Source organism: Triticum aestivum, chromosome 6B, assembly GCF_018294505.1.
Source record: "Triticum aestivum cultivar Chinese Spring chromosome 6B, IWGSC CS RefSeq v2.1, whole genome shotgun sequence".
In the NCBI taxonomy this organism is placed as follows: domain Eukaryota; kingdom Viridiplantae; phylum Streptophyta; class Magnoliopsida; order Poales; family Poaceae; genus Triticum; species Triticum aestivum.
In genome coordinates, this window is record NC_057810.1 from 109,382,347 (window position 1) to 109,402,369 (window position 20,023).

At 49.1% G+C, this 20,023-nt stretch overlaps 1 protein-coding gene across 1 annotated transcript; it reads left to right on the forward strand.

Moving 5' to 3' along the window:
* The first annotated feature begins 5,939 nt into the window (after nucleotides 1-5,939).
* Nucleotides 5,940-19,805, forward strand: LOC123136047 (cell division cycle 20.5, cofactor of APC complex). The gene is made up of 5 exons (XM_044555338.1): nucleotides 5,940-6,372; nucleotides 17,571-17,636; nucleotides 17,739-18,017; nucleotides 18,116-18,574; nucleotides 18,665-19,805. The coding sequence occupies exons 1-5, from the start codon at nucleotides 6,298-6,300 to the stop codon at nucleotides 18,797-18,799; spliced, it is 1,014 nt and encodes a 337-aa protein (XP_044411273.1). The 5' UTR covers nucleotides 5,940-6,297; the 3' UTR covers nucleotides 18,800-19,805.
* The last annotated feature ends 218 nt before the right edge of the window (nucleotides 19,806-20,023 follow it).

A 20,023-nucleotide genomic window follows, 5' to 3' on the forward strand; every position in this document is an offset into this window, starting at 1 on the left:
CTTCCCCAAGCCACCAGCCCCTCCTCCTTAAATAGCGCCGCCGCCGACCCCCACCACCACACGACCAACCCGCGCCGCCAGCCCCACAGCCTAGCGCTGCCGCTCGCCGCTGCGGCTGCCGTGTCTCGCCAGAGCCGCCGCCGATCCGATCCGGATCCGCCGATTTTTTTCGGTTTAGGTAAAAACCGACCGGTTTTTATTTAAACCCTAGTTTCTTTTTTTTCAGATTAGATCGAATTTTTTTCGGTTTAGTTATTTAGCGAATGCCTGTTCGTTCGTCCGTTTTAACGAATAGTGTTCACTCATTAGCCGTAGACAGCGAACGTTCGTTGGTTAGCATGTTCGTCAGTTTTTCTTTTTCCAGGGTTTTTCCGTGATTATTTTGATCACGATTTCAGCCCAGATCTTAGTTTTAGTTTATCTTTTCACTCATTTGTCGGAATTAGGCGATTCAAGTGCCTAGATCTTCGTCTCGAAGCCTTCTTTCTATACAACCAACTTCAACAAGATTTTGGTACTGTAAAATTTGACATTAGTCCAGATTAGTAATCATATCTTGTTTCTTTCGCAGTTTGAGTTTCGTTGCTCCGTTTGATTTGATTCTTTTTGCAAATCGAAGTTCTTCAGTTGAACTTTATGGTTAGATCTTCTTATTTGAGTTTTACCCATGCATTTAGTTGAGTACTTATGTATGATATTGCTTGATTGTGATAGAATTTCTGGAGTGCGAAGCATTCTATGACGAGTCTCTAGGTTTTGTGGATCATCAGCAAGGCAAGTAATACTTTGATCATACCCCTTTATTACCCAGTTTTTATGCATTAGTTTCAATCCTCAAACAAATTCATGATTAGGATCCGAATAACATGTGGGTTTGGGAAGTAGTTGATGAGGTAGAACCTATTGCCATGTTTATTATCAAACCTTTGGGAGTTACATCTATGTTATGCTTAGGATTGTCATCCTATGCTCGTAGACATGGATTGGGTGAGTGTATCCATGACAGATGTGAGTATTGTTATTTAATGGTTAACTTAAGGTGGCTACTTAAATACACATCTGGGTGGATTGAGGCACCTGGGGAACACAGTGTTGCCTTTTTTTGGAAATCCCGGGGTTACCGTGTGATTATCCTATGGACTGCCACCCAAGCTCAAAGGGATCATAAGATTATTCATGCTAGAAACTTCCGTGTGCAGCCACAAGCTATTATGGGCTCTAGCATAGTTAAGTAAGTTGCAAGACCTCTTTCAGTGGTGGGCTAGCAGATGTAGGGGAAAGTAGGTGTAACTGTCCAACCAGAGTAAAGAGTTATTGTTTCAGAAAGACTGTGTCTCGATTCTCCGATCATGGGTGTATTCGAGTCTTGTGGGGAAAAGTGCGCAAACCTCTATAGAGTGTATAAACTAATCATGGTTAGCCGTGTCCCTGGTTATGGACATCTTGAGTATCTAGTTCTTGGATTATCATGTTGATCTCATCACTCTTAATATAATTTGATTGGGTTTAATGATGATGCTTAATTGGGATTGAGTTGGAGAAACCTTCTCAATGTTTAACAACCACCATGATAGTTGAACAAAATTTTATTCCTTTGTTGTAGGGAAAATTGGCTTTATGCAAAACAGTAACCATAGAGCTTTCCACCAGCCATATATGCATGTAGTGATAGCAATTATTATGTTCATTACTCTAGGTGTTACATTGCCAGCATATTCAATGTGCTGACCCGTTTTGGGCTCCAATGTTCCTTTGCAGACTTTTCAAACGACGAGTAAGGTGCCTTAGGTCGTGATCTTTCACTCAGTGATGCCGTTGGAGTTGATGGACTCACTTTATCTTCCAAGCCTTTCGTTGTTATCGATTTTAGATGGCCTTAAGCCATATTTATTGTAATAAGTTTTCTTTTGAGACTATTCGATGTAATAAGTGTGTGATTGCTACTCTGTTATAAATCCTCAAGTACCGTGTGTGTAAGCATTATCGATCCAGGGATGACACTGATGCACATAGATCAGACTGTTTGAGGTCTAGTCACTACACAAGAAGAACTGATCAAAAACTTCTCTATGGACGAGATTAAAGAGGATGTCTTTTCCATGGAAAGGAATAAAAGTCCAGGGCCTGATGGGTTTGCTATTGAATTTTATCAGAACTTCTGGGATATGGTTAAAAATGATCTAAAAAGAATTCTAGATGATTTTCACAGGGGTGTGGTTGATTTAGCTATGCTTAACTATGGAATTATTACTCTGGTTCCTAAAGTTAAGGATGCTAAACAGATTAAAAATTCAGACCTATATGTGTGTTAAATGTTAGTTTCAAAATCATTACTAAAGTCTTAATGAACAAACTTAGTAAGGTAGTCAATCCTATAATATCACCCATTCAAACTGCCTTTGTTAAAGGTAGATATATCATGGAGGGAGTGGTTACTTTGCATGAGGCCTTGAATTCAATTCATACAAAAAACAGAATGCTATGCTGTTTAAAGTTGATTTTGAAAAAGCATATGACAAAATTAAGTGGCCTTTTGTCCACAAAATGCTCAAGTTGAAAAACTTCCCTGATAAGTGGTGTGACTGGGTGATGCACACCATGAGGGGGGTCAGGTGGGGTGAAAGTTAATGATAATGTGTGCCATTTTTTCAAAACTTTTAAAGGACTTAGGCAAGGGGATTCTCTCTCCCCTTCGTTGTTTGACCTAGCTCTGGATGCCCTAGCTATAATAATGGATAAGGCTAGAACAGAAGGTTGCATTAAAGGGGTACTTACTAAAATTCATGAGAATGGGGTTAATATGTTGCAATATGCTGATGATACTATATTCCTGATACAAGATGATGAGGAATCAGCCAGAAAAACTTAAAATTCATATTGACTGCCTTTGAACAAATGTCAGGGTTGACAATTAATTTTCATAAAAGTGACATTTACCTTTTTGGGGAAGCTAAAAGTAAGAGAAATTTATATCAAGAGATCTTCACATGTGCCCCGGGAGAAATGCCTTTGAAATATTTAGGTTTACCAATACATAATAAAAGAATTAGGAATAGTATGTGGAGAAATGTGACTGAAAATTTTGAAAAAAGATGTGCCTGCTGCCAGGGCAGATTGCTCAATATTGCTAGCAGAGTCACACTGGTGCAATCATGTTTAACAAATATTCCCATTTATATGATGCCTTTTTACCTACTCCCTGCTGGAGTTAGGAAAAAAGTTGACTTTTACAGAGCTAGATTAGTGTGGCAAGCAGAACAAGATAAAAAGAAGTATCATCTAGTTAACTGGAAAACTTGTTGTTTTGTAAAACAACAAGGTGGGCTGGGAATAACAAATCTTGAGACCTTTAATATTGCTTTGCTTACTAAATGGATTTGGAAACTTGAGGCTGAAAAAGGGCTCTGGCAAGATATTATTAAATCTAAATATCTCATAGACAAATGCCTTTCTGGAGTCAAAAACATAAAAGGAGATTCACAATTCTGGTCTAGCCTACTAAAAATTAGGGGGTTGCTCTTCCCTCATCAAGAAAAAACTTGGTGATGGTAGAAATTCAAGGTTCTGCGAAGACTGGTGGGTGGATGATAAACCTTTGAAGGAGGCTTATCCCTATATTCCATTAGTAATGATAGGGAAATTACTGTCAGAGGAGTGATAGATAAAGGTTGGGGGGTTATGTCTTTCAGAAGAACAATTTGTGGAGAATATGAAAATCTCTGGGATAGCTTAAAGAGGATATGTGAGGAAATAATAACGCATGGAGGGAGAGACAAACCCATGTGGATGCTGACTGCTAATAGGGAATTTTCTGTAAAATCTTTATATCTACATTTAGTTAAATCTGATGTTGGCTTTCCACATAAATTTCTGTGGAAAGTTAAAGTGCCTGCAAAAATCAAGTTTTTTCTTTGGCTCTTGAACAAGAAGAGTATTCTAACCAGAGATAACCTGTTGAAAAGGGGGTGGAAAGGAGACAAACACTGTGTGTTCTATGGAAAAGAAGAGAATATTGATCACTTGTTCTTTTCTTGCTCTGCTGCTAGACTTATTTGGAGTCTGGTAGGGTGTGCTTTTGACCTTAAAAAATTTCCAAAAGACATGGATAATTGTTTTGGAAACTAGTTAAACAATTTCAGCAAAAATGACAAGAAAATGGCCTTGATTGGTACATTTGCCCTCCTTTGGGTAATTTGGAATAGTAGGAATGATATTGTGTTTGGTAGAAAAAATATAAACGACCCGATTGGGATCGTTAAAAGAATGTGCAATTGGATCGCTGACTGGGCTATTTTGCAGAAAAAGGACCCAGGGGAAAGAACGCTGATGCTGGGGGCAAGGCTCATCGAACAGGTGGCAAGTGAAATTTATAAAGCTTCGCAGGGCTGGCGCTTCGGAGTTCCAAGGCTGCAAATGTGAAGCTTCGGGGAGAAGAATCTTCAGATTTTGTCATTTGTTGCATGTGTCTTCAGCTCGCCTCCTTTTGGATGGATTGTAATAAACTTTAGCGATGTCCTCGTAGTTGGTCTGGTCATTAGTTTATGTAGGGAGAGTTTACTCGCTGGCTAGGCTCTCTCCTCTATTTGCGTCATTTTATTTTGTTTGGCTTGTATCAGACTATTAGACTTGAATTTGGCTTTGGCTTGGTTTCTCTAACATTGTGTTTGGATGTCTATATTGGGGTCCTGAATTGGATTTCGTATTCCTCAACCACCAATTCGAGTGTTTGGCATGCCAGCGGAAATAATAGCCTGAAATCGATCCAATACAGCAATGAAATCAATCCCACGCGCCCAGGCCTCGCACGGTACTGAGCCCAACCCCTCCGATTTGGCTTGTACTCATGCCTCCCGCAAAAGAAAATGTTTCGCGGCCCGTCTTTTCTCCCCCGCTCGACTGAAGCAGCCACTCCCCACCCCGAGCGACGAGAGGAGGCGGCGCCGACAGGAAGCACCCGATGGCGGTCGTCCTCCTCACCCCCGCCGCAATTTCTCCTTCTCATGCCCTCCGCCGGCCCTTCTCCTCATCCCCTCGTCATCTCCTCTGCACATGGCTGCCACGACCTGGCTCTCCCCATCCGCCGCATCTCCTCTACCCATGGCTTCCACGGCCTGGCTCTCCCCATCCGCCACTGCTCCTTCTCCTCTTCCCGTGCTCCAGGGTGCGTCCCACTGGACCCCCTCTTCCTATGCCGCTGGTTCCCCATCTTCTTCGTGGTCAGCCGCCAATCGCGAGATCCCCTCGTCTGCCCTCTGTTCTTCCCCTCCCTGGGTCTTCCCTTGGGTCATTTTTTGCAGACTTTGCTTTACTGTAATCTTGTAAGTTTTTTCCGTTGTTGCGGTGTAATAGTTCTTGTAAATCCGAATCTTGTAAGTTTATCTGATAGTTACTTACTTGTAATCTGCCCTAGTAGAAAATTTCATGTATTTACAGCCATTCTTCTCATGAATTCTAGCCTTATGTAACAGTGTTATAATTTCTTCATGGAAGATAAATGTTAATGCTACATAATCAATTATACTCACACATTGTATAAATTTTGATTTGATGCATAATGAAAATGCAATTCCATAGCTTGCCATCCAAACCGAATTTGGTATTGAAACCTCCTTGTCATTCCATGAGCCAATTCCATGAGCATCCAAACAAGCGAATTCGTATTCGTGTCCATTACAATTTCCTCGTTGAATTGGAATTGAAATCAATTCAATACGGAGGTCTTCAATACAGACATCCAAACGCAACGTAATGGAAATTGGAGGGAAACCCTCTTTTGCTCAAAAATAATAATATTCCATTGGCCCAGAACGCTCTGTGAATAGGAAACCCGACACGATTCCCTAAAAAAAATCGATTCGCGTGCGCGTTACGCGGTGGCGGTGCTAGCGAGAGAAAACGCGGGAACGGGGTACCCAACGGCTATTTCTCGCGCCCTTTCTTCTTCTTCGCCTCCCTCACTCCTCCTTCCGTACCAGAATTTACTCTGCCGCCAAGCAATCCACATCCGCCCTCCGGTCTCGCGAGCCAACGGATCCAACGCCCGCTGGAACGCCGTCTCGATCGCCCGCGAAGCTCTCCGGGATCCGCCTCACGCTCAACGCCCGTTTGGTTGCTGGTACCCTGTCTCGTTTCTTGAATCTTGTCCGCGCGCGTGCTAGTCTCCAGGATCTCGTTTCTTGAATCGATTTGACTTACGGTTTCTTGTCGATTTCTGGTCGATTTCCGGGTGGAATTGAATCGCTCTGTTTGCCCTAATCCTGTTTTTAACAATACGATTGCTATTTCTTGCCGTTCTTGATGATGCTGACCGACATGTCGTCACCAGAGAGGAGCAGCGGGCGATGTTCACCACCGTGGCCGCCGCTCCAGGAGGCCGGTGTCGTGGTTCTAAGCCTGACAGTAGAGTGGGGGGTAGGTATGGAGAGGCAAGGTCCTAGCTATGGAGAGGTTGTAAGCACAAAGGATGTACGAGTTCAGGCCCTTCTCGGAAGAAGTAACAGCCCTACGTCTCGGAGCCCGGAGGCGGTCGAGTGGATTATGAATGTATGGATTACAAGGTGCCGAACCCTTCTGCCTGTGGAGGGGGGTGGCTTATATAGAGTGCGCCAGGACCCCAGCCAGCCCACGTAGGAGAGGGTTTAAGGTGAGTTAAGTCTGGGGCGTTACTGGTAACGCCCCACATAAAGTGCCTTTACTATCATAAAGTCTACTTAATTACAGACCGTTGCGGTGCAGAGTGCCTCTTGACCTCCTGGTGGTCGAGTGAGTCTTCGTGGTCGAGTCCTTCAGGCCAGTCGAGTGTGTCCTCGTTGGTCGACTGGAAGGCGACCTCTTCTAGGGATGTCCTAGGGTAAGTTACTTGGGACAGGTCCGTGACCCTACCCTAGGTACATAACCCCATCATTAGCCCCCGAATGGATTGAGGCTTCGAGTGAAGAAGGAGTTGATGTCGTTTCCGATTAACCTTTGCGCTCTAGTTGTGCGCTGTTCTGGATCAAAGAATCTCTTCGTTGACAGGGAGCAATCTGTCTTCGGTCGACTCGATCCGTTCTATTTTTGCGTCGAGTGATCTTTCGAGCTTCGTCGATCTCCGAGCGACGGATCGCCGGAATCACCGCGTCTGACAGGCTGATTTGTTGCTCGCGGATTCTGCGGGGTGCGAAATTTGGGGGCGCGCGCGAAGCGGGGCAGACCGCGGCGTTCGGATGGGACGGGGCGTAGACGCCTCGATCTCCGCGCCGCCTTTTTCGCCACGTATCCAGTCCTCATAACTGCTCACAGATATGATTAGATCGATCGGGCCCACATGTCAGCCACTCGGAAGGGACCTTATAAATGTGCCCGGCGAGGATTTCTGTGCTGCGCCTCAGCATTCTCCCTCTCTCCCTCTGCTTCCTTCCTCCCTGCTCAGCGTGCTCGCCCTCGCCCCCGCACCACTTCACTTCGTGCATCTCACCGGCGACCATGGCCAAGGAGAAGACGGCGGCGCTGGAGCGTGCCAAGAAGGCGTCGGCATCGGAGAAGGCGAAGGGGAGATCCACCAGCCGCAGAGGGTCCTCGTCCAGATCCCGCCTGCCGAAAGGCTGGGTCCAAGGAGACTGGATCCAGTCGACCATCACGGAGAAGGACCTCCTCGACATGGCCAACGAGGGCTTGATCCCTCACGGAGCTGCGAGGTTGCCGGGGAAGGAGTGGCAGCCACAAGCCAGAAGAGGGTGAGTGTGTGCTTCTGGCCACTCATGTTGACCGCGGGTTTTCCTTGCCGCCAAGCATTTTCTTCCGTGGCTTCTTGAATTTCTTTGGAGCGCAGCTCCACCACTTTACCCCAAACTCCATTGCCTATCTTGCTGCATTCGTGTCCATGTGTGAGGGTTTTTTGGGCTGTCGACCGCACTGGGGCTTGTTCAAACGTATCTTCACGTGTCGCTCTCAGACCGTGAAGAAGGCGAGCCCAGGTGACGAGAAGACCCGAGTCGTCCAAATGTGTGGGGGCCTGGGGATTCAGGTGAGGAATAATAGCACCTTCCCGCCCATGTCCTTTCCCGAGTCCGTCAGAGGCTGGCAGTCGACTTGGTTCTACTGCCAGGTCCAGTCGACGCCAGGGCAGTCGAGTGGACTCCCTCCGTTTACCATGGACCGAGTGAACAAGCCCTCCCCTCTGAAGCTGATTCCGGAGGAGAAAGCCGACGTGAAGATGTTGATGGAGCGCGTGGTGCAGCTGGTTCGGGAGGGTGTGACAGGCATGGACCTCTTGGAGGTTTTCCTCAAGCGTCGCATCCAGCCTCTCCAGTTCCGGAGCCACTGCATGTGGTTGTACTGTGGGCCCGAAGACGAGACTAGAGTCCATCCAGAAGAAGTCGACGACGCCACTCTGGAAAGGTGGATGGTAGCCGTTACTGGGAACAGGGACAACCCGCGCGGAGCCAGAAGGATTCCTCCACTCGACCACGACAGCGTCCCAAACAAGGTACACTTGCTCTGCTTTCCATTGTGTCCTTGTTGTATTCATTTCTGCTAACCCTGCCGACTGGTCGACTGACCCTTGTTTGGGCATCTGCTAGGCCTTCACCGAGCTGTACTCGATGCCCAATGGGGCGCAAGCTCCGACTGAAGAAGGCGAGGCGAGCGGGGGCGAGGCGAGCGGGGGCGAGGCGAGCGGGGGCGAGAGCCAGGAAGAGGAGGAATGGGACTCGGATGCTGCAGGGGATGACGACGACGATGATGATGAAGGTGATGAAGATGACATCGAGGACGAGGAAGAAGAGGAGGAGGAGGTCGTTCCACCGCGCTCAGAAAGGCGGTCGAAGCTTGTCCACGACCCCTCGACCGAACGTGGTAAGGGGGTTGCGACTGCCGCTCAGTCGACCAAGCGCCCTCGGACCACCTCTCCGGCGCCGACTGAAAAGGCGCCGAAGCAGCCCAGGGCGGCCTCCTCGAAGCCGACCAAGCTCCTGCCGAAGATGAAGGTGTCCATCCCCACCATATCAGGGTAATTGTGTTGCTCATATTTTCTTATCCTTGTGCGAACTTTATCTCTGGTCGACGCTGAGGTTAGTCGACTGATCCTTTGGAGTTGCAGTGCTGCTACTTCTGAGACCTCGGCCCGGGCCGATGACCACGAGATGGAGGATGCAGCAACTTCGAATCCAGGTACTGTGTTCTTAATACCATTCTTAGTCGACTGACTCGCTATCTCTGATCCTGACCCTTCTCCGCAGCTCCACCCAACACTGTTATCGATCTTCCTGATGATGATGAGGATGAAGAGCCGCTGAAGCACAGGAGGAGTCGAAAAGCGTCCGTCAGTAAGGTGTCTCAGGATGTGTCAGCGCCTGAAATTCTGACTGTGGAGGAAGAGAACACCACTCGACACACGGTGACCTTCGCGACCCCACTGACGAGTGCTCAGCAGCCCTCCCTCTTCACGACTCACCACGTCCCAGAGGACCAAGCTGGTGCAGCGAAGGAGGCAATACGCCAGGCGGGACTCATGATGGAGCAGCTGAAGACCATCCGGGATGCGAGCCAGGCAGCTTATGACGCCAGCTCTGCCCTCCAAAGCAATGTCCAGGTCAGTCGACTGCTGTTTGTTCTGTTGGATATGCTACCAAAAACTTTTCTTTTCCGGGATTTATATTAGTCACCCAGTGGGTGTGTCGAATAAACTCCGTGTTAGCGGGGGCACGCTGAGTGCACCCGCTGGGTGTAGTCCCCAAGGCTAAGGTCGACTGCTGGCAGTCGGCCTTAGGCTTTATAATGTCAATCTTTCTGTCAGTCGACTGGTCGACTGGATTTCGCAAACCAGTGGGGGCACGCTGAGTGCACCCACTGGGTGTAGTCCCCGAGACTGTGGTCGACTGCTTGCAGTTGATCACAGTCTTAGAGAATGCGTCTCGCACACTGTTTTTTTTTTGAGGTCGACTGGTCGACTTTGTCTTCAACAGGATTAGTGGGGGCACGCTGAGTGCACCCACTGGGTGTAGTCCCCGAGGCTACGGTCGAATGCTTGTATTCGGCTGTAGTCTTAGAAACTTGTGTTTTTCCCTTTTTCACTCGGAAGTGAGTTACATTTGACGTTTAGTCGATTGGTTCTTCGCAGAACTCCTGTGATCTCGTGGCTCGCTACTCAGAGCTGGAACAAAAACATACTCAAGTCGAGCTGAGCTTGAAGCTGGTTCAGGAGAAGCTGACAAAGGCAAAGGAGGAGACCGAAGGTATGTTTGGTGAGACCCTGACGACTGCTTTTCCCCTTGCTTGTTTCGGCATCTGATCTCGCTGTAACTTGCAGGTAAGGTAAGGGAGGCCCAGCAGAAGAAAGACCTTGAGCTAGCTGATAAGATCAAGCTTGCTGACGAAAAGTTGGCTTCAGTCACCAAGCTCGAACAAGACAATACCAATCTGAAAACTGCTCTTGGGATTGCCAACAAGGAAGTCAGTCGACTGAGAACTGACAAAGCTGCCTTGACCGACCAAGTCAGCAAATTGACTGAGAAGAAGACTGAACTGGAGGCTTTCCTGAGTGGCCTTGCCAAGAAGCTGTTTCTTATGCTTGAAGGTAAACCTCCATGTTTGGCAAATATTTCCAACTGTGGCTTCTTCCATTCGACTATTCCCTTGACTTAGTGATCACCCTTGCAGAATTTTGTCAAAACTTTGAAGAGGAAACCAGCCGACTGGAGCCGAACCTTGACCCCGTCAATTCTCCGGTGAACGACGAAGTTGCCATGGATGTTTTCCGACTGGAGTCTCGTGTCGCAGCTGTCGTGGACTATCTCGCAAGGCTGAAGGCCGCCACATCTCGCATCGACTCGACGCTCTGGCCTGAGGAGACACTTCAGAATGACCTTGAGTCGCTGATGGCCCGCTTGAACGCGATTCCTGGTCGAGTGCAGGAGTGGAAGAAGTCCTCGGCTCGGTGTGGTGCAGATGTCGCTCTGTGTCTGGCCCGAGTCCACTGCAAAGATGCACGAGAAGAGAAGCTGGCGGCCCTTCGGGTGGCCAATACCAAGAAGCATGACTTCAGGTCCTTTATGGAGACTTTCCTTGCAGCTGCCACTCGGATCGCCGACGGAATTGACCTTGATGAATTCGTTGCACCTTCCAGCCCTCCACAGGAGGGGTAAAAAACTTCTTCTGGCTCGACACTTTAAATTTGCCTCGGTATGCCGAGTGGAATTGTAACCGACAAACCTTAACAGGCTTGACGCCTGAGCACTTTCGGTTCCTTTAGATATCGATTCAAACTTGAATTTGGCGCTTGAATATGATTGCCTTCGGCTCAAAATGTCTTTTGCAGGTTCAAAGCAAGGTGCCTGTGCTTAGGCGAGCAGTTGGACTGCAGCTAAGCCTCCGAGTGAGAGGATCGCTCTTCACTCGGTAGGATTTTTGTAACTTAGGCGAGTGCTTGGACTGCAGCTAAGCCCCCGAGTGGAAGGCTGGCTTACCACTCGGTAGGATTTTGATAACTTAGGCGAGCACGAAGCTGCAGCTAAGCCCCCGAGTGAGAGGATTGCTCTTCACTCGGTAGGATTTTTATAAACTTAGGCGAGCACGAAGCTGCAGCTAAGCCCCCGAGTGAGAGGATTGCTCTTCACTCGGTAGGATTTTTATAACTTAGGCGAGTGCTTGGACTGCAGCTAAGCCTCCGAGTGGAAGGCTGGCTTACCACTCGGTAGGATTTTGATAAACTTAGGCGAGTGCTTGGACTGCAGCTAAGCCCCCGAGTGAGAGGATTGCTCTTCACTCGGTAGGATTTTTATAACTTAGGCGAGTGCTTGGACTGCAGCTAAGCCTCCGAGTGGAAGGCTGGCTTACCACTCGGTAGGATTTTGATAAACTTAGGCGAGTGCTTGGACTGCAGCTAAGCCCCCGAGTGAGAGGATTGCTCTTCACTCGGTAGGATTTTTATAACTTAGGCGAGTGCTTGGACTGCAGCTAAGCCCCCGAGTGAGAGGATTGCTCTTCACTCGGTAGGATTTTTATAACTTAGGCGAGTGCTTGGACTGCAGCTAAGCCTCCGAGTGGAAGGCTGGCTTACCACTCGGTAGGATTTTGATAAACTTAGGCGAGTGCTTGGACTGCAGCTAAGCCCCCGAGTGAGAGGATTGCTCTTCACTCGGTAGGATTTTTATAACTTAGGCGAGTGCTTGGACTGCAGCTAAGCCTCCGAGTGGAAGGCTGGCTTACCACTCGGTAGGATTTTGATAAACTTAGGCGAGTCCTTGGACTGCAGCTAAGCCCCCGAGTGAGAGGGTTGCTCTTCACTCAGTAGGATTTTGATAACTTAGGCGAAACGGATTCGCAGCTAAGCCTCCGAGTGGGAGTCTGGCTCACCACTCGGTGGGATTTTTATAACTTAGGCGAGTGCTTGGACTGCAGCTAAGCCTCCGAGTGGAAGGCTGGCTTACCACTCGGTAGGATTTTGATAAACTTAGGCGAGTCCTTGGACTGCAGCTAAGCCCCCGAGTGAGAGGGTTGCTCTTCACTCGGTAGGATTTTGATAACTTAGGCGAAACGGATTCGCAGTTAAGCCTCCGAGTGGGAGTCTGGCTCACCACTCGGTAGGATTTTTACAAACTTAGGCGAAACGGATTCGCGGCTAAGCCACCCACTGAGGGGGAGTTTTTATGTGGGCAAAAATAAAAAGTGATGACACAATTATTTCTAAACCCATGAACTACAGAAGTACTTTATTGCAACTCATCCGAGTGATAAAACTTAAGTGTAAAATGGGCGGAGTAGCTCCGCGTTCCAAGCTCGGGGCTCATCGATATTATGCTCGACGTTGTAAAGACGGTACGCCCCGTTGTGAAGAACCTTGGTGACGATGAAGGGGCCTTCCCAAGAAGGAGCAAGCTTGTGTGGTTTGTGCTGATCCACTCGGAGAACCAAATCCCCTTCCTGGAAGGCTCGACCTCTCACATTTCGGGCGTGGAAACGGCGCAGATCTTGTTGGTAGATGGTCGACCGGATCAGAGCCATCTCCCTTTCTTCCTCTAAAAGGTCGACTGCGTCCTGCCGCGCTTGTTCAGCTTCTGCTTCGTTGTAGATTTCGACTCGAGGAGCATTGTGGAGAAGATCACTCGGCAAGACTGCTTCGGCTCCATAGACCAAGAAGAATGGAGTTCTTCCGGTCGACCGATTGGGCGTGGTCCGCAGTCCCCAGAGTACAGATGGAAGTTCGTCGACCCAAGCTCCAGCCGCGTGTTTGAGATCACGCATTAGTCGCGGCTTCAGTCCCTTGAGAATCAGTCCATTAGCTCGCTCTGCTTGTCCATTCGACTGCGGATGGGCGACTGATGCGTAGTCGACCCGTGTGCCCTGGGAGTTGCAGAAGGTTCTGAATTCCTCTGAGTCAAAGTTCGACCCATTATCCGTAATGATGCTGTGCGGGACTCCATATCTGAATATTAGTTCCCTGACGAAGCTAACAGTAGTACCGGTGTCGAGGCTCTTGATTGGTTTAGCTTCGATCCACTTGGTGAACTTGTCGACTGCCACCAGTACATGCGTAAAGCCACTTCGTCCTGTTCTCAAAGGACCGATCATGTCCAGCCCCCAAACTGCAAAAGGCCAGACGAGTGGGATGGTCTTCAAAGCTGACGCAGGCTTGTGCGACATATTCGAGTAGAACTGACATCCCTCGCACTTATCCACTATCTCCTTTGCCATCTCATTCGCCTTGGGCCAGTAAAATCCGGCTCGGTATGCTTTGGCCACGATGGTCCGGGAGGACGCATGATGACCACAGGTCCCCGAGTGAATATCATTGAGGATGAGTCGACCTTCTTCTGGTGTTATGCACTTCTGACCGACTCCAGTCGTGCTCTCTCTGTATAATTGTCCTTTGATGACGGTAAAGGCCTTAGATCTACGGACGATCTGTCGAGCCTCTTCCTCATCCTCCGGAAGCTCTTTCCTCAAGATATATGCGACATACGGAATCGTCCAGTCGGGAATGACTACCAAAACCTCCATGATCAAGTCGACCACCGCTGGGACTTCAACTTCAGTCGGATCTGTGGCACTCTTGGGCTGCGGAGTTTCTTCGGTGAAAGGATCTTCTTTGACTGACGGAGTATGTATATGCTCCAAGAACACACCACTCGGAATGGCTTCTCTCTTGGAACCTATCTTTGCTAGGTCATCAGCTGCTTGATTTTTCAGTCGGGGTATATGATGGAGCTCCAACCCCTCGAACTTTTTCTCCAGCTTCCTCACTGCACTGCAGTATCCAGTCATGGCTGGGCTTCTCACGTCCCACTCTTTCATCACCTGATTGACCACTAAATCTGAGTCGCCGTAGACCATTAGGCGACGGACGCCGAGTGAAATGGCCATGCGCAACCCATACAGGAGGGCCTCATATTCTGCCTCATTGTTGGAGGAATCAAAGTGAATCTGGAGCACATATCTGAGCTTATCTCCTCTGGGGGAAACCAGGACAACCCCAGTACCGGAACCATTCAACATCTTAGAACCATCGAAAAACATGGTCCAATGCTCCGAGTGAACTTCAGTCGGCTGCTGTTGTTCGATCCACTCGGCGAGGAAATCTGCGATTGCCTGGGACTTAATGGCTTTCTTTGCCTCAAACTTGATATCAAGGGGAAGAAGTTCAATCGCCCATTTGGCCACTCGACCAGTTGCATCTCTGTTATGCAAAATCTCTGATAGTGGAGCGTCGCTGACGACTGTGATTGAATGGTCAGAGAAATAATGAGCAACCTTCTTTGTGGTCATGTATATTTCATACACAAGCTTCTGATAATGAGGATATCTCTGCTTGGATGGAGTCAAGACTTCAGACAAATAATACACTGGGCGCTGAACTTTGAGAGCTTTTCCTTCTTCTTCCCGCTCGACCGTTAGCACAGTACTGACGACTTGTCCTGTGGCTGCGATGTAGAGCAACAGAGGCTCTTTGCTGATTGGAGCAGCAAGCACCGGCTGGGTGGAGAGCAGAGCTTTTAGCTCGGCAAACGCTGCATCAGCTTCCGGAGTCCACTCGAACTTGTCAGCCTTCTTCATCAGTCGGTAAAGAGGCAATGCCTTTTCACCGAGTCGTGAGATGAATCGACTTAATGCGGCCAAGCATCCAGTAAGCTTCTGGACATCGTGCACTCGCACAGGGCGTTTCATTCGGAGAATAGTGCCAATCTTTTCTGGGTTGGCGTCGATTCCCCGTTCGGAAACGAGGAAACCGAGTAACTTGCCACCAGGAACTCCAAATGTGCACTTTGATGGATTGAGCTTGATATCATACCTTCTGAGGTTGGCAAATGTTTCGGCGAGGTCAGCGAGCAGGTCGGAACCTTTTCGTGACTTGACAACAATATCATCCATATAAGCTTCCACATTCCGACTGATTTGAGTGAGTAGACACTTCTGAATCATTCGCATAAACGTGGCTCCGGCATTCTTGAGGCCGAACGGCATGGTGATATAGCAGAAGCACCCGAATGGAGTGATGAAAGCTGTTTTTACTTCATCGGGTCCATACAGACGGATCTGGTGGTACCCGGAGTAAGCATCTAAAAAAGACAACCTCTCGCATCCCGTGGTCGAGTCAACAATTTGATCTATGCGAGGGAGAGGAAAGTGATCTTTCGGGCAGGCCCGGTTTATGTGCTTGAAATCAATGCACATTCGGAGCGACTTGTCCTTCTTAGGAACCATGACGACATTAGCGAGCCACTCGGAGTGGAATATCTCTCGGATAAATCCTGCCGCCAACAGTCGAGCCACTTCTTCACCAATGGCCTTTCTCTTCTGGACGGCGGACCGCCGAAGATGTTCTTTGACTGGCTTTGCAGACTTGTCGACTCTTAGGCGATGCTCAGCCAGTCCCCTGGGAACACCTGGCATGTCAGCGGGCTTCCATGCAAAAATGTCCCAGTTCTCACGGAGGAACTGGATGAGCGCTTCTTCCTATTTTGGGTCGAGTGTTGTGGAGATGCGGGTCGGAGCTGCTTCGGGGTCGGTCGGGTGAATGTGAACAGGCTTCGTCTCACCGGACGACTGGAATGCAGACTCTGTGGCGGGCTTCTTGGATCGCAGCAAGTCACTCGGATCTGCGTTTTGCTTGTATTCTTCGAACTCGACCGCTGTCACTTGGGAATCGGCAATTTTGGAGCCCTTCTGAAAGCACTCCTCTGCCTGCTTCTGACTGCGAAGGCTGAATGGACTCTGCTATACGGGTCGCAGCTGCTAAATTCTGAATTGGGGTTCGATATACCTGAGTCGGCGGGAAGAGTTGACGTCGACTGGTGTCGGGAACTCGTTGCCGCGCGCGCTCGTCGAGTGCTCGCTGAAGGTTCTCCAGTCGAGTGCGCTCGGCCAAATTGGCCAGACGCGCCTCCTCCAAGGCACGAGCCTCGGGGGTTTCTCCTGCGATGGGAATACGCAGGGGATCCTCGTTCCTGCGGCGAAGCTCTTCTCTTTGCAGAGAGTCGAGTGGCTCGGGCTGGTACTCTTCGTAGCCTCGAGCAGGGTCGCCGCCGTCACCTGCTCCACCACCGCGGGCGAAGCCAGGAGGGCTGTGGGGCCCGTCGACCATCAAGATTTCCGCCGCTGGATCACTGCTTCCGCACTCGGATGCAGTCTCTCCGGAGCCAGTCGACTGATCGAACAAGCCGTAGAGAGATTCGTTGGGCTCGATTGCCGCAACTTGTGTAGTGGTCGACTGGCGAGCCACCGCGTGACTCACCCATCGCTGAAGCCTCGACCGGCCTGAGCGCTTGCGCTGGCGGGAGACTGGGAGGGTGGAAGACGGAGGAGCCGACCGATACTGGGTCGATGGTTGCCGCAGCAGAACGCCGCGGACACATGCGCGAAAATGCGTCGCACCGCGGACGGGGAGCGCATCTACGTCGAGTGGAGCCTCTTGGAGCCATGCGGAGTCGTCAGCGATGAAGGTGAGAGTGCCGAGACGGATCTCTTGACCCTCGATCAAAACTCCAGCAGACACCATGATGAAAATAATCGGAAGAATCGCAACTTCTCCACAAAATCGCTAAAACACCTGCCCCATGGTGGGCGCCAACTGTCGTGGTTCTAAGCCTGACAGTAGAGTGGGGGGTAGGTATGGAGAGGCAAGGTCCTAGCTATGGAGAGGTTGTAAGCACAAAGGATGTACGAGTTCAGGCCCTTCTCGGAAGAAGTAACAGCCCTACGTCTCGGAGCCCGGAGGCGGTCGAGTGGATTATGAATGTATGGATTACAAGGTGCCGAACCCTTCTGCCTGTGGAGGGGGTGGCTTATATAGAGTGCGCCAGGACCCCAGCCAGCCCACGTAGGAGAGGGTTTAAGGTGAGTTAAGTCTGGGGCGTTACTGGTAACGCCCCAGATAAAGTGCCTTTACTATCATAAAGTCTACTTAATTACAGACCGTTGCGGTGCAGAGTGCCTCTTGACCTCCTGGTGGTCGAGTGAGTCTTCGTGGTCGAGTCCTTCAGGCCAGTCGAGTGTGTCCTCGTTGGTCGACTGGAAGGCGACCTCTTCTAGGGATGTCCTAGGGTAAGTTACTTGGGACAGGTCCGTGACCCTACCCTAGGTACATAACCCCATCAGCCGGCTCGAGCCCCTACATGCCGTCGCTCTGCTCGCCGTCCGGCAGCCCTGCCGTCAAGCGCTATGTGAGTTCTCCATCGCGTGCCCCCCCTTCGCCTGCGTCCTGTGCGTGGAGGCCGTTCGACGAAATGCCTGACTGAACGGGTTTAAATCTTCTTGCTTTCCAGGGCGACAGGTTCATCCCCAACAGGTCCGCGATGGACATGGACATGGCGCACTACCTTCTGACGGAGCCGAGGAAGGACAAGGAGAACGCGGCGATGGCGTCGCCGGCCAAGGAGGCGTATCGGAGACTGCTACCCGAGAAGCTGCTCAACAACCGCACCAGGATCCTCGCATTCCAGAACAGGCTGCCCGAGCCTGCGAACAGCTTCCTCGCAGAGCTGCATGCTGATGTGGCTTCCATCCAGGACAAACCGGTGAAGCCGCGTCGATACATCCCTCAGGTACGGCACGCTTTGTTCTGGTGGCGCTCATTGATGTTGGTGATATGGACGGCAAGATTGTGAACAATGATATGAGGATCAGGAACCATGCTGTGCAGACTTACAATGGGCACGAGCGGGAGGTGTGTGGACTTAAGTGGTCAGAATCAGGCCAGAAGCTGGCCAGCGGTGGGAATGACAACCTCCTCCACATATGGGATGTGTCTATGGCATCATCTGCACAGTCTACAGGTCGCACCCAATGGTTACACAGGCTTGACGACCACTTGGCTGCTGTGAAGGCGCTTGCATGGTGCCCATTCCAGAGCAACCTGCTGGCATCCGGCGCTGGCGTAAATGACCGATGCATCAAGTTTTGGAACACACAAACTGGCGCATGCCTTAACTCTGTCGACACTGGGTCACAAGTGTGTGCACTGCTCTGGAACAAGAATGACAGAGAGCTGTTGAGCTCGCATGGATTCATGCAGTATCAGCTCACCCTATGGAAGTATCCGTCGATGGTTAAGATGGCTGAACTCAATGGCCATACTTACCCTGTCCTCTACATGGCCCAGGTAATCTTTGCTCCCTATGCTTGTAGCTAAGTTGACACATATTGTGTGCACAGATGGCTTATTATGGTTGTCTTTTGTTGACCTTTGCAGAGCCCTGATGGTTGCACAGTGGCATCTGCTGCGACAGATGAGGAACTGCGGATCTGGAACGTTTTCGGGACTTCTGATGCTCCAAAGGCTACAGTCTACAGGGGAACAATTAATAGTTACAATCACATCCGCTAGAGAGAAGTCCATATCATAACTCTGAACTACCACCAAAGTCTAATATCCAAACCCCAAACTTCAAAACCGTCCACTTTAGTATGCTGGTAAATTATATTAGTTGCTACTTTTACATTGATCCAGATGAACGTCAAGACCAGTTTGATGTATTATACATATAGATGTCGGTGATATATAGTATTTTTTTGTAATGAATTGTGCAGGCATGTGCCGTCCGAGAGTATTCAAACTGTTGCCTCTCAAACTATCTTGTGATTTTCCTATTGACTCTGGTTTTGCTGTTGACATATGAGAGGCCTGGAGGCGCTTCTCTTTTGGTTGCCTTCTTTATGCAAGTTCAAGCCATCATGATCTGTGACCACTATTTGATTATGTTATTCTTTACAGGAAATACAACTTGCTTCTGCAATGGAACTTGGATATTTCCACCAGAAATCTAGCTCAGCAAAATTGGAGCAGAGCTTTACCTTCAGGTTAGATGTTTTCAGCTTCAAATGTTGGAGGATCTGATCTGATCAAGAACTCTGGCTGAACTGCCTCGAAGAAGTATGGATCTTGGGCTTTGTAGGAACTGAGCATGAAATCGCTCTTTTGAAACGGTTATTCAGTTGGGCAACAGTTCTAAAAAGGATGATGGTAACAGTCCATGGCTCCATCACTGAGAGCAAGGGCAAAGAGCTACGCCAGTTGTTACTAAGCTTGTCCAAATATATATGCATGTTAGCATGCAACGGTCCATCTTGACAAAGGTTTTATACTGTATGTTCTAAGACAAGGCACCAACTTTGTTCGCTTGCACTAGTTGTCAAGTGGAGCAACGGTAGTTTTGCGAGAGCAGACTCTTTTATTGCCTGATTGGATTGTCGTTTTCCACACTTTTTTACACCAGTAAAATATACAGACATCAATCCTTCATTTTTTTCCAGTTGGAAATCACATATTCTCCAAGCATGATTATTTTTTATTGAAAAATACAATTGACTCTCCAAGAATTAACACATATTATGATGGTAAGATCTCGATGAGCTCAGGCAATGTTCCCTTGCACTCCAGTTTGGGGGACAAGCTCCAGCAATGAACTCCAGTGCGTCTCACTTGCTTGATGTTCCTAGAGAAGGAACTGATGAAATTCCCCTCTTTCGCTCGTGATCAACATCATGTTGGAAGTTGGTACTCCTGTTTTTAGTGTGATCCACTATGAAAAGAAAAAGTTGTTTATGGTGT